The sequence below is a fragment of the Astyanax mexicanus genome, chromosome 12, assembly GCF_023375975.1.
Source record: "Astyanax mexicanus isolate ESR-SI-001 chromosome 12, AstMex3_surface, whole genome shotgun sequence".
Taxonomy (NCBI): Eukaryota; Metazoa; Chordata; class Actinopteri; order Characiformes; family Acestrorhamphidae; genus Astyanax; species Astyanax mexicanus.
In genome coordinates this window covers 45,253,056-45,268,109 of record NC_064419.1, presented here as the reverse complement: position 1 = coordinate 45,268,109, position 15,054 = coordinate 45,253,056, and the positions used below count along the sequence as shown (strand labels likewise).

Sequence of the window (15,054 nt, the reverse complement as noted above, 5' to 3'; positions counted from 1 at the left end):
GAGATAAGTACAGGTCTGGTCTGTAGAATAAAAAGCCGTGTCTGTGGGTTAGGAGGGGAGAACCCCAGCATGCCTGAGTGTGTCAGTAACTAAAAAAAAAAACCCAACATGATACAAAACGGCAAAACAAACCAGCACAATAAATATCCCAACTAAATTACAAGCTTCTACTGAACAGAACAAGACACACACACAAAACACACCAACACACATGCATGCAGACACAGTGTAGAAACGACTGTCTGTCCAGAAACTTTTATGTTTTCAGAGCGTCTCTGAGACTAACTGATTCGGTTCTGTCCTTCACAGCACCAAAGACAAGTGTGGGAGTCAGCCGGCGTGTCTGAACCACGTCCAGGAGCGGAGAGGAGCGCTGAAGACCCATCAGTCCGAGAGCTTTCTTCCGCTGGGTGAGCGTGCTAACCTCCACTTTCATCCTCTCTGATGCTCCGTCACGCTCTCGCTCTGACGCTCTGCTGCACCGACAGCCTGAAAAACCCGCCACTCTCCCTCTAACTCGCTCCCTCTGAAGCTCCGCACACCACCCTCTCCTCTAACTCAGAGCCCAGCCCGAGATCTGGAGTCCTGGAGAATCTGACGTGTGAAGTGAAGCGTGCAATTTGAATGCTTAAGTAATTGTTTGGAGTGTGTAATTGTTTGGAGAGTGGAGGAGGCAGTGCAGCGCAGGGTGAATTAGAATTGAGTGAAATACACCCGTCATTTAAAGGCATTTAAGCTATTCGGTCAGTAACAATATCATAACAATATTACAATATTTTATTTTATTATCAATGTCATACCATAATCAAGAGTTTAGTAACAAAATACTCAAATACTTATTCCAAGTTCAGACAATACACAAGGGCTCAGTAACAGTTAAAACAAAAAAACAATTAAAATACTCAAATACTTGTTTTAATAATTTGGTATGACAATACTTCGTTATTTGGGTATCAGACGATACTCAAGATTTCTGTACCCTTTTTGAAAATACTCCAAATAGTCAAATACTTATATTTTGGTGCGTACCAATATCAAGTATATATTAATCAGTCCAATATCACATGATACTCAAAATTTCAGTGATAGTTTTAAAAAACTATTAAAATACTCAAATACTTCTTAAAATATTTTGGTATAAAGATACTTGGATATTTGGGTATCAGACGACACTTAACATTTCAGTAACAGTTTTAAAAAACAACTAAAATACTCAAATACTTGTTTTTTGGTATGAACCAGTATCAGAATATACTAATCATTCCAATATCTGACGATAGCTAGGATGTTGTACTTAACAGTTTGAAAAAACAATTAAAATACTCAAATTCTTATATTTTTGTAGATGCCAGAACCAGTAGATAACAAAATATACTAATCATTCCAATATCCAAAGATACTCAAGATTTCTGGAACTATTTTAGAAAATACTCAAAATACTCAAATACAATAGCATTAGTACCTACTTAATACTACAATATCCAATATCAATAGCAGACACTCAAGTTTGATTAACAGTTTTAAAAATACTCAAAATACTCCCTTACATTTCATAACCAGTATCAGAATACATTCAAACTTTTGGTTTTATTAAATACTTAATGTTTCAGTATAAGAAGATATGAAATATGTTAATACCTGTGATTTATCATTATCAGACAATACTCAAATTTCAATACCAGCCCAAGAAAATACTCAATATTACATTATCAGTAAATTCAGAGATACTCAATATTTCAGTATCATTATCAGAAGATAATTTAGAAATATCAGTATCAGAAAATACTCAGAATATCAATATCAGAAAATACTCAGAATATCAGTATCAGAAAATACTCAGAATATCAGTATCAGAAAATACTCAGAATTTCAGTATCAGAAAATACTCAGAATATCAGTATCAGAAAATACTCAGAATATCAGTATCAGAAAATACTCAGAATTTCAGTATCAGAAAATACTCAGAATTTCAGTATCAGAAAATACTCAGAATTTCAGTATCAGAAAATACTCAGAATTTCAGTATCAGAAAATACTCAGAATATCTGTATCAGAAAATACTCAGAATATCAGTATCAGAAAATACTCAGAATATTAGTATCAGAAAATACTCAGAACATCAGTATCAGAAAATACTCAGAATTTCAGTATCAGAAAATACTCAGAATATCAGTATCAGAAAATACTCAGAATATCAGTATCAGAAAATACTCAGAATATCAGTATCAGAAAATACTCAGAATTTCAGTATCAGAAAATACTCAGAATATCAGTATCAGAAAATACTCAGAATATCAGTATCAGAAAATACTCAGAATATCAGTATCAGAAAATACTCAGAATATCAGTATCAGAAAATACTCAGAATTTCAGTATCAGAAAATACTCAGAATTTCAGTATCAGAAAATACTCAGAATATCAGTATCAGAAAATACTCAGAATTTCAGTATCAGAAAATACTCAGAATATCAGTATCAGAAAATACTCAGAATATCAGTATCAGAAAATACTCAGAATATCAGTATCAGAAAATACTCAGAATATCAGTATCAGAAAATACTCAGCTTTCAATACCAGTACAAGAAAATACTTAATGCTACATTATTAGTATATCCAGAGACACTCAAGACTTCAATATCACTCTTAGAAAATACTCTGGATTTCAGTATGAGGAGATTCTTCACTAGGTGAACACGCTCCACTTCCACTAACGTCCACTCTCTCTCTCCCGGCTGATGCTCTGCTTCACTGACAGCTTTGAAAAGCTGCTATTTTCCCTCTCGCTGGTTCTGGTTCTCTCTGCAGCTCTGCAGAAATCTCCTCCCTCACTCGGATCCGTGGAGACGCTGGGAATCTGACGTGTGAAGTGAGGCGTGGAATCTGAATGCTAAGTAATTGTTTGGAGAGTTTGGAGGAGGAAGTGGATGCGGGGTGAATTAGAATTGAGTGAAATACAGCAGGAATGTTTCACGTTTTTCCGGTTGACTGTGTGTCAGGACTGGAGAGTGGGGTTCATTAGCAGCTCTTGGTTTTTGAGTCAGTTTGTGTTTGGCGCTGGAATTTTTGCATTGCAGTGCAAAATTCAGATTCATGAATGAATGCATAATTTATCTTGCAATCGGTTCAGAGTGTCTAAAGCTGGGTTACGTTTATTTTCGTTCTGTCGATTACGGCTTAGACCAGAAGAATATTTATATTAAAAGCATACTGAATATATGTTTTGACCCTGGTGTAATCTAGTAGTGCCGAGTCTAATCAACAGCCAATGAAGACGGAGCATGAAAAGTAATTATGGGCATTTATTTTTCATTTATGGAAATGCGGATTTCATTTTCTAGCAGGACTTGGCACACTGCCCACACTGCCAAAAGTACCAATTGGTCTTATATAATATTCTAATTTTCTGAGACACTAATTTATGGGTTTTAATTGGCTGTAAGACCAATCTGTGTTTAATACATCTATATAATATATGGGTTTCACATTTTAAACTGAATAAGTCAAATAAAGTGACTTTTCAATGATATTCTATTTTTTTTTTTAGATGCACCTGTAGTAGCTATATATACTGCAAGTACATGTTCCACACTGCTCCATTAGACTTAAGGTGGAACAGAAATAATAAAACGAAACTAACATCTGCCTTCCCCTGTAGTCACAAATCGTGGCACAAATGATGATCTACAGCTCTGGAAAAAAATAAGAGATCATTTAAAAATGATGTTTTTCTTTGATTTTCCCAAATTAAAAATATCTAGAATATAATCAAGAGGAAAATGGATGATCACAAGACATCAAACTAAACTGAACTGCTTGAATTTTTGCACCAGGAGTGAGTAAATCCAAAGCAAGTTATCCAAAAGCAGTGTGTGAGACTGGTGGAGGAGAACATGATGCCAAGATGCATAAAAACTGTGATTAAAAACCAGGGTTATTCCACCAAATATCGATTTGTCTTAAACTTGAAACTTTTACATTTCTGTTGGACTGTATAGTCTACTACGATTCTTGTATCTGGTGAGATTATTGTTAGTCTGGCAATTCTGGTTATTACATCTGGTTTCCTGCCGGTTAATAAACCTGTCTTTGCATTTTACTTGGCTAGCGTCGCTCCATCTAGTCTGTCGTTACAATAAAACTCAAGAGATACCCAGTCTTTTCACAATAGACTACAAACCCAAGGCTTTAGTGTGTCTATGAAGGGTTGCCAGAGATGATGATAAATAAATTAATACGAAACCATGCATAATTAATGCATCTTCTTTGGCTTCCAGGCTCCAGACCGCAGGCTCCAGCCCACCATATGGAGACACGGTCCTGCTCCAAGTCTCCAGTGTTCAGGACTGGCAGCGAGCCTGCCCTCAGCCCCACGGTTCCTCGCAGGATGGCCTTCGAGACCCAGCCGGGTGAAGCCATCCGGGGCTCTGACAGCCAACTGTGCCCCAAGCCGCCCCCTAAACCCAGCAAAGTGCCCTCTTCGAGGATTCCTCGCTCTCCACGCCTGCAGCCCCTCGCTCCCCAAGCTCCCCAGGTACCTCCGGTCCCTCCGGTGAAGCCCCAGAAGCAGCGACCTTCCCCCAATCAGCATCAGCACCAGCATCACCAGCAGTCAACCACCCTGACCAGCCCAGAGCTGAGCTACTGTGAACTGAGCCCCTGCAGCCCAGCCGAATGGACTGCCATGGAAAAGATCAGCTGCCTTCAGGTCAACGCTAACAACGGCTACGTAGAACGATTGAAGACGGACAACGAGGAGCAATGGAGGAATGGTGGGATCACCAAACTGGACCGCAGCTCCTACCACCACGCTATCGAGGCCCTGGAGGACGGCAGCGAGGAAGAAGACGAGGCGGAGGACAGAGAAGACAGACTGCTGGACATAGAGACGGTGGAAAAAGAGCAGCTGAAAGGATACCGGAGACCTGTGTTTGAAACCGTTTCCGCGTTTAAACCAGCAGAAACTGACTTCAGGCTTCTTCCGTCAGAGAATAAACCCCTGGAGATGTCTGTGCTGAAGAAAGCCAAAGAACTGCTGGTCAGTCAGGACCCCAAGACCATCGCCAAGCACATGCTGAGAGCGGACTGCGAGGTACGCATCAATACACTGTTTAAAAAAAATTGACTTACCCTTAAATTAATTAATTAAGGAGCAATAAAGCCACTCTGCTGAAGTACAGAGTTATACAGGAGTTTCAGTTTAGTTCTCCAGCACTGAGGCTAAAGCAGTATTAGCATTAGCTGCTAACCACAGCGCTAAGCGCTAGCTCTTTCACCGTTTAGATGTGAGTATATTGAACTGTAGTCTGCATGTTTACTGTCTTAAAACAAGCTACGTGGAACAAACCGCTAGCTAATATCACCCAGAATACTCAGTGGGTTCCTCAGTGAAAAAGTGTTGTCGGGCAGCATTACCTGCTAACTGCAACTAGTGCTAGCAGTTAGCTGCTAATGCTAATGCTGCTGCACCTAAATCTTAGCTTGCTGTAAATAAATTATATTTAAATGATATTTATTTATATATAATTAAAAAAACAAATCCATTAACACTACATTCATTCACACTTTAAATCTCTTTGTTAATACAGGCATAACACCATGGCAACCCCTGTTCCTTACTAGTGTCGCATAACGCGCCTTATAATTTGGTGCACCTTAAAAATACAGTTATATAAGGATCATGGAAGTTCTAGTAGATTCTGGAACCTGTGGGGTCTGGGTTACTGAGGAAATGCCGCTCTCTTACACTGAAAACTTTGATCTGACTTTGAAGCCACCCACAAACCATGACTTTCCAGGCAACTTCTAATGAAACGGCACGAAAAACAAAACCGCCCATCCACACCCACGACTTGAATACAATCAGTAGTGACAGCTCCATAATTAGCATGCTCCATGTGACTCCAGCTTGTTCAGACAGTAAGCTAAGGACTGGTTCTTCTGGCCCGGCTGGTGAGGAACCGCTCAGAACGGCGGCTGAGTCCAGGTTAAAGAATTAAAGAGGTTAAAGAGCATGAAGAGAATTATTTTAAGATCATAAACAGAAAAGCTTCTTCAGATCTCAGTTTTTATATAAAAGGTCCGTCTGTCTTCGGCGGTAAAGGCAGGAGGCTGTTTGTCTGGATGTTTATAAATTAGATCACAGGAAAGCTATTTATGAGAGTCAAAGGAAGGGTTGCAAAAATAGTTGCATCCAGAAGGAAGTGTGAAATTATAATGAAATTCAGAATAAAATAAAAAAAGATACAAGGAACAATAAATTAAAATTAAAACTTGTAACACTGATATGGAAACCCTTGGTTGCCGTATTTTTCGCACTATAAGGCGCACTTAAATCCTTTCACTTTCTCCAAAATCATCAGTGCTCCTTATGTATGAATTTTACCAGTCAGGTATTAAGAAGTACAGAGTTCTACAGGGGTTTTATTTAAGTTTTTCCAGCACAGAGAATGGACTAGCATTAGCATTAGCCGCTAACCTCAATTTCCCTGTTCAGAAGTGAGTATTTTTGGCCTGTAGCCTGCTCCTAACCCCAGGTAGCACTGCTGGAGCGGTTAACCGCTAATGCTAATGCTAATGCTCCAGCTTTAGTGCTGGAGAAATTCAGGAATCTAAGCTTACTATAAATAAACAGAAGCAATTTACTCACCCAAATAAACAGTTTTCAGGAGAGAAATCTCAGGCGAGACCTGCTGAATTAGAAGTTTCTTATAGTGTCTCTTAAAATGTGCTTTATAATCCAGTGTGCCTTGTAAAGAAATGTATAAAAATAGACCAGAAAATGTTTGACCAGATGTTTATTGATAGTTCTGTGTCCCTTGTAGTGCCCCTTAAATGCATTTGTTAAAAATGCAAAAAAAAAAAAAAAAGCAAGTTGTAGTTTGAAAGGGGCACTGGGTGATGTATGGGTTTAGGGGAGGGGCAGAAGAGAGAGGTGATTGGCTGAGCAGCTGCAGCAGCAGCAGTGTGTCTCTGATAGCGTTGAGACGCAGATGATTGGACGTCAGCAGGGGGGGGCGGTATTATTGATTGACTGATCTGCATGATTGTGATGTGTCTGCGTACCAAAGTACACAAACGCATCATCCACGCCTATAGCACAGTTGAACACAATTGAGAGGGTGCTGCAGAGGCAGAAATTACCACAATAAAAGCATTTTTTTAAAGGTTAGGAAATGTTTAAATAAAGTTTAAGCATGACTGGTACGTTTCATTACGTCAGAAAAAAACATTTCAGCTAAAAATAAATTAAAAATAAAAATTAATTATGATATAGGTTTAGTGGCTCTTTAACTGAGTGTTGTGTCTGTGTTCTCTAGGTTGCCAGGACTCTGAACGTTTCTGAGGAGATGAAAGCTCAGATGGGTGTGACCTCTGGACTGGAGCTGGTGACCCTTCCTCATGGAAGGCAACTCCGTCAGGATCTCTTGGAAAGGTAAACATAACAGCATCAGTTTTTTTTATATAAACAGCTCTGGAAAACATTAAGAGAGCACTTCAGTTTCTGAATCTGTTTCTCTGATTTTGCTATTTATAGATTTATGTTTAAGTAAAATGAACATTATAGTTTTATTGTTATTTAGAGCATCTATTTGCTTTATAATATTAAGTACATAATAAGAGAAATACAATCTGATTTCCAGAAGGCATAATGTTAAAGATTACAAATTTCTTTAATATTTTAAACCAGTGATTCTCATTTGGTGGGTCGGTAGCCAAAAGTGGGTCACAGACACGTTTCGGGGCAGCTTGTAAAAAATAAATACATAAGCGGTCTAAAGCGCTGCCACTATGAGCAGGAGGTCGCAGGTTCAAACCCCCGCTCATACAGCTTTGCCATCAAGCTGCCGGCGTCAGAGGGAGCAAAATTGGCCCTGCTCCCTCCGGGTGGGTAGATGGCGCTCTCTCCCCACATCACTCCTAGGGTGATGTCCACAGCACAGGGCGTCTGTGAGCTGATGTATCGGAGCCGAGTCGCTGCGCTTTCCTGCAAATGCACTTTGATGCTGCTCGGTAATGCTGCATCAGCAGCAGCTCGAAAAGAAGCGGTGGCTGACTTCACATGTATCGGAGGAAGCATGTGTTAGTCTTCACCCTCCAGGTGTGTTGGGGCATCACTAGTGATAGGGGGAGTCCTAATGAGTGGGTTGGGTAATTGGCCGTGTAAATTGGGGAGAAAATAAGAAAAATTAGGGAAAAAAAAAATAAATAAATCATACTTATTTGATTTTGAACTTTTGTGTTTTATATTGGGGGGGAAAAAGAGAATGTTTTATTACTATTTTACTCTGAATGCAGTAAAATATCTAATTTGATGTACTTAATTAATTTTATTGTAGTAACTTTTATAAAAAAACGTAGTTATCTTATTCCTTATTTCTAGTCTTACTCAAAATGTAATTCATTTTTAATTTAAATAAAATGGGGAAAAAAAGTTTTTTTTTTTTACTTTTTTTTACCTTCTGGAGATCAGTTGATTATTATCTACTCTCTCACTTTGTAGCTGCTGATATAATTTTTATAGTATATTTTATAGTATAATTAAAAAAACAAATCCATTAACACTACATTCATTCACACTTTAAATCTCTTTATTAATACAGGCATAACACCATGGCGATCGGTGTAGCCGTGGATATTCTGGGATGTACGGGCAGCCTGGAGGAGCGAGCGGCCACACTGAACCGGATCATACTGGTGGCCCTGGAGCTGAAAGACTCTATGGGGGATCTTTATGCCTTTTCCTCCATAATGAAAGCTCTGGACATGCCTCAGGTACCACCCTCCACCACCTCATCACCATCCCCCTCCATATCTCACACAGGCTGAGATTAATTGGTCTCAGAATCAGAAAGATCGGTAGAGATTGATGGAAAACAGGCTTAAATCTCTCTGATCTTCTTTCTGCTCACAGATCACACGCCTGGATCACACGTGGACCACGTTACGCAGGAAGTACACGCAGACCGCCATCATTTACGAGAAATCGCTCAAGCCCTTCTATAAAGGCCTGTATGAAGGCAGTGGTGAGTTCCTGTTCCCTTCTGTAGAGCACAATGTGCACCTACAATAATAATCTACAACTTTTATGGAGGTGCGGATTTCATTTTCCAGCAGGACTTGGCACACTGCCCACACTGCCAAAAGTATGCATTGGCTGTAAGCCGTAATCATCCACAGTAAAAGAAATAAACACTTACTATAAACAGATCACTCTGTGTTTATTACATCTATATAATATATGAGTTTCACATTTTTAACAGAATTACTGAAAGAAAGAAACTTTTTTTTATGATATTCAATTTTTTTTTTAAGATGCACTCCTATATATAGCTCTGTAAAAAATATATTTATAGTTACATGTTTGAGAAAAATGAACATTGTTGTTTTGTTCTATAAACTACAGACAACAATTCACCCAAATTCCAAATAAAAATATTGTCATTTAGAGCATTTATTTGCAGAAAATGAGAAATGGCTGAAAAAAAAAAAAGATGCAGATCTTTCAGACCTCAAATAATGCAAAGAAAACAAGTTCATATTCATAAAGTTTTAAACTAAGTTCAGAAATCAATATTTGGTGGAATAACCCTGGTTTTTAATCACAGTAGCTTTCATGCATCTATGTATCATGTTCTCCTCCACCAGTCTTACACACTGCTTTTGGATAACTTTATGCTACTCACTCCTGGTGCAGAAATTTAAGCAGTTCAGCTTGGTTTATGGCTCATGATGATCATCCATCTTCCTCCTACCTTAAACAACTGTAGAAGATACCTGTATATATCTTTAACTACTTTCTATGTTGGTGCGACTAACTGTACAGATCTCTACTGACCTTCAGTAGCTGAATCAGCTTCTCTATTTCTCTCTACAGCAGAGGTTCCTCTCAGCAGTGCCACTGTGCCCCTGCTGATGCCCCTCCTCACCCTGATGGAAAGACCTGCAGTCGCCTTCGAGGGCATGGAGCTGTGGGAAAGCAGCGACCAGGGCTGTGAGATCATGCTGCGCCACCTGGAGGAGGCCCGGGCTGTTGCACGAAACGCTGACACTTACTCCTACAACGCTCAGCGGGTCCTGCAGGGTAAGAACAGCAGCTGAGGATGAGGAACTACGAGATGTGGACAGTGATATTTGATATTTAATATATATTTTTTATTTCTTTACATCTTTAAGTTCTCAATTTGGGCATTCTTGGCTATACAGTCTTTTTATAGATCTTATATCTTCATCACACTTTCTGTATACATTTCAAATGAAATTTTACAGCAGACAGTATAAATCTAAAGAAATCTAAAAAACATTTTTCAAGGCTGTGAAATAAGGGAAAAAGTTTAAGCACAGCTTAAATTTAAGTGGGTTTTCATCATTCTAAAATGTTCTGCATTGTATATTAATATTAAAGTCATTCAAACTATATAAAAAAAATGAAAGGGCTAAGGCGTTGCTATGGTATTGCTAAGTAGTTGCTATGGTGTCTGTGGTGGTTGCTATGATATTGCTCAGCAATTGCTAGGTGGGTGTTACGGTGTTGCTGTGGTGTCTGTGGTGGTTGCTACGCTGTTACTTAGCAGTTGCTAGGTGGTTGCTAAGGTGTTGCTATGGTGTCTGTGGTGGTTGCTATGATGTTAGAATGGTGTCGATATCTCGAAAACTGTGGGCCAAGAAGCGTGGCAAAGAAAACGCCTATAATGATAATAATAATAATAAAAGTAATATTAACGCAGTATAACAGGTGTTGCTAACTGGTTGCTAAGGCGTTGCTATGCTATCCGTAGTGGATGATTTGTTGTAGCTAGGTGGTTGCAAAGGTGTTGCTATGGTATCCATGGTGGTTGCTAAGGCATTGCTATGATGTTGCTAAGCAGTTGTTAGGTGTTTGCTAAGGTGTTGCTATGATGTCGCTATGTTGGAACGGTGTCGATATCTCGAAAACTGCAGGACAAGAAGCGCATCTATAATAATAATAATATTAATGTAGAATAACACTATAGTTATTAATAGTTAATAATATAAAAAAAAACATGGAATGGCTAAGGCGTCGCTGTGGTATTGCTAAGTAATTGCTATGGTGTCTGTGGTGGTTGCTATGATATTGCTTAGCAGTTGCTAGGTGGTTGCTAAGGATTTGCTATGATGTTGCTAAGCAGTTGTTAGGTGGTTGCTAAGGTGATGCAATGGTGTCTGTGGTGGTTGCTAATGATGTTGGAATGGTGTCGATATCTAGAAAACTGTGGGCCAAGAAGCGTGGCGAAGAAAACGCCTATAATTATAATATTTTTAACGCAGAATAACAGGTGTTGCTATGCTATCTGTAGTGGATGATTTGGTGTTGCTAGGTGTTTCTATGGTATACATGGTGGTTGCTAAGGCATTGCTATGATGTTGCTAAGCAGTTGTTAGGTGTTTGCTAAGGTGTTGCTATGATGTTGCTATGTTGGAATGGTGTCGATATCTCGAAAACTGCAGGACAGGAAGCGCATCCATAATAATATTAATAATAATAATAATAATAATAATAATAATAATATTTACGTAGAATAACAGTATAGTTAGTAATAGTTAATAAATGGTTCCAGATTAAACCTAACTCCACAATTATTTAATCACTTATTTATCTCAATTAGAAGACAAAACTTTGCATTATTTCTGCAGCAGTTTTTGATGCATTTTCTCCGTTTTTTTTTTCTTTACAGATTTCCGTCCAAACGAGGACATGTTGGAGATCCTGAAGACGGATTTCCAACTGCGGCTGCTGTGGGGAAGCAGAGGAGCTGCTGTGAATCAGATGGAGCGATACGACAAGTTCAAACTCATCCTTACAGCACTTTCCAGAAAATTAGAACCACCCGTCAAACACACTGAACTCTGAGCTGAGAGAGATGCTTTCCTCGAAAAATCTCCTGAACCTCAACCACGGACTGGACAAGGTGGTGTGGACATTAAAAAAAAAAAAGAGGACATGCATTTTTTTTGTCTCCTCAAAAGGACGATGCAAAACCACATACTGCACACATTTACAGAGGCGTGGCTGTGGTGGAAGAAGAAGAGGGTACTGGAGTAAAGACGAACTTTCAGGACTGCTTTGTGGTTTTGAGGACCTTCCAGAATCACAAAGGTTATCTGTCTATAAAGACTTGACGCATTTCTGTACACACCTTATATTTGAAATATACAGGGGTTGGACAATGAAACTGAAACACCTGTCATTTTAGTGTGGGAGGTTTCATCATGGTTAAATTGGAGCAGCCTGGTGGCCAATCTTAATTAATTGCACATTATTGCACCAGTAAGAGCGTGAAGAGTGTGAAGGTTCAATTAGCAGGGTAAGAGCACAGTTCTGCTCTAAATATTGCAATACACACAACATTATGGGTGACATACCAGAGTTCAAAAGAGGACAAATTGTTGGTGCACGTCTTGCTGGAGCATCTGTGACCAAGACAGCAAGTCTTTGTGATGCATCAAGAGCCACGGTATCCAGGGTAATGTCAGCATGTCACCACCGAGAAGGACCGACCACATCCAACAGGATTAACTGTGGACGCCGTAAGAGGAAGCTGTCTGAAAGGGATGTTCGGGTGCTAACCCGGATTGTATCCAAAAAACTTAAAACCACGGCTGATCAAATCACGGCAGAATTCAATGTGCACCTCAACTCTCCTGTTTCCATCAGAACTGTCCGTCACCACAATCAATTATTGTGGTCTAAAACTAGGGGTTTCAGGTTCATTGTCCAACCCCTGTAAGCACTCTTCTGAGGAACGCTACTCTCAGGATAAGATGGTGTGTGTGTGTCTGTGTGTGTGTCCTGCAGTGTGGATCTCAGAGACGTTACTGATCACATGAACGATGAGATGAAGTATTTATAATAAAAAAGAGAAGTGAGGGCTGGATGATGAGGACTATGATGTCGATGATATGGTTGAAAAGGATGAAGGCACATGAAGGGTTTTTTTTTTCGTCGGGGACTATGAGAAGTACAGTACTAAAGTACGGTTGTGAAGGGCATTCTGAAAGTGTTCTGGATATAAATGTATATAAATTTACATATATACACACAGTATGTGTAGTGTTTGTACTGTATATTAACAGATGTCTAGCTAGCTCTGGAATCACAACGCATAGAAATTCACATTGGTCACCCGTGTATCTTGAAAAGCGTACAGGGGGGAATGGTGTAAATAATTTTTAAAAAGTTTTAAAGATGCCAAACATGTGAACGCTAGTCTGTGTTATATATTTTATTCTTAAAATAAGTGTCATTGATGTGTAAATAGTACAGCAGTTTTAATATCTTTATATATAAAAAAAAATCTGGTGCAAGAACTGTATAGATAAAGAAATGTCTAAATAAAATGTCTAACTCAACAAATGCATCTTTTTTGTTTTAATTATTATTATTATTATTTTTTTAAGAGTTATGTAGTTGTTTTTGGGTTAAAGGAGAACTCCAGTGTAAAATGGACTTTTGGTGTAGTAAAACATGATAAAGAGTACTAACCTTGAGGTTGAGTAGCCCACCTCCACTCTCCCGCAGCTTTCCAAGATACAGCAATTGTGTTCAGTTTGTCCAAACAGGCTAAAATGGGTTTTAATGGGGCATATTCTTGCCCTGCAGATATATCGCCTTTTCCACCGTTATCCAGGCTCAAAGTCGCTCCACACTTCATTGGTAGAATCTGGAGAGCCCTGACATTTAAAACAATGCATAAAGAACTTTAAAAGTGCACTAAAAGCTTCTTAAAAACCACTGTAAACATCCCATAATGCGCAGGTAAATCCCCAGGCGCCGCTATCGTTGTACTGATAATGACATAGATTTATATACATAAACTCAGCATAGCCTCCGTCCTGGTGTAGCAGCTGACGCCCAGTGCATTTATTTACACTTGTGTGTATATCATTATATGTCTGTCTTTGTCAGAACATAATACTAAGTATTTCAGCATGAAAGCTCATATTTGTAATGTTTGACAGCATCCTGAATCATTACTACATCTCTGCGATTTGTAACAAACCAAACCGTGTAAAAATCGGGTAAGAATTGGTAGATTTGTGATTATTACAGGTGTATTGAACACCTTCCTCAGTGTAAATAAATGCACTGAGCACCAGAAGGCAGACTATTTAGGGTCTATGTATAATGTCTATGACATTATCAGTACAGTGATGGTGGTGCTCTGAGCTGAAAGCTAGCGCCACAGGTTGTAAAAAGTGTTTTTTAATATAATCAGCTTCTTCTGCACTTTTTAAGTTATTAATGCCTCGTTTTAAATGTCAGGGCTCTCTGGATTCTAGCAAGGTGGTGTGGAGCTACTTTGAGCTGGATAACGGTGGAAAAAGTGATTTATTGGGGCAAATCTCCCGGAATCTAGAATGCGCACGCAGGCAACAGATTTTTTTTTCCCAATCACATGTGGAAGAGAAAGGAGGAGAACAGTGCTCCCCTTGTGTACATATTCCCAAAAGGCATGCAAAACAGAGAGGTTTCTGATTGGCCTGTTCTCTGCAGAGTCTGTGAGTCAGCCAATCAGTTTTTAGTGTGTGCGGGCAGTGTTCCCCCCCCCCCCCCCCCCCCACTTTTTCCCACTGATGGGATGCGTTCAGGAGCATCACGGCTCCCATCAAAACTCATTTCACCTTAAACTACTCTAAAGTATATCCATGTCTGATAAAACTAAAAAACAATGAAAAGTCTTGCCCGCTGTACAGTTTGAAATAGTGATTTTAGCATTGCCCACGGGGGACTAAATGATTGCAAAAGGCATGTTAAGAGGAGTTAACCTGTGCTTGTAATGAAGAAAATAGGCATACAATATTGGAAATATTCATTAAACAATGGTAATATAGTGGTTATCATAAGTTTTAACAAGGAAAATACTCTAACTTGTGGGTTTCTTTGGTCGCTTGTGTCAGTGTCATCTCGCTAATGCTTCTTAAAGTCCTCTGTTGGGAGTTTTCCTCTGAAAAATCTCAGTTTAAAGGGTCATGTAGCTCTAACATTTCCCCTAACCTACCCCTCCAACCTAACAAGATGTGAACACGCAAAACAG

General features: G+C 39.1%; 1 protein-coding gene across 7 annotated transcripts in view; it reads left to right on the top strand.

The window, feature by feature from the left end:
• Positions 1 to 15,054, top strand: part of bcar3 (BCAR3 adaptor protein, NSP family member) — a 476,193-nt gene that overhangs the window by 163,521 nt on the left and 297,618 nt on the right. For 5 of the 7 annotated variants that reach the window (XM_049486025.1, XM_049486026.1, XM_049486028.1 and 2 more), the window contains 7 exons: positions 310 to 410; positions 4,276 to 5,090; positions 7,318 to 7,433; positions 8,602 to 8,773; positions 8,913 to 9,024; positions 9,876 to 10,082; positions 11,695 to 13,061. In XM_049486025.1, the coding sequence (XP_049341982.1) occupies positions 310 to 410; positions 4,276 to 5,090; positions 7,318 to 7,433; positions 8,602 to 8,773; positions 8,913 to 9,024; positions 9,876 to 10,082; positions 11,695 to 11,870 (1,699 nt within the window). In that variant the 3' untranslated portion in view covers positions 11,871 to 13,061. Of the gene's footprint in view, positions 1 to 309; positions 411 to 4,275; positions 5,091 to 7,317; positions 7,434 to 8,601; positions 8,774 to 8,912; positions 9,025 to 9,875; positions 10,083 to 11,694; positions 13,062 to 15,054 lie in introns of those variants that run through there. The other 2 variants (XR_007441434.1, XR_007441435.1) reach the window with 1 other exon arrangement.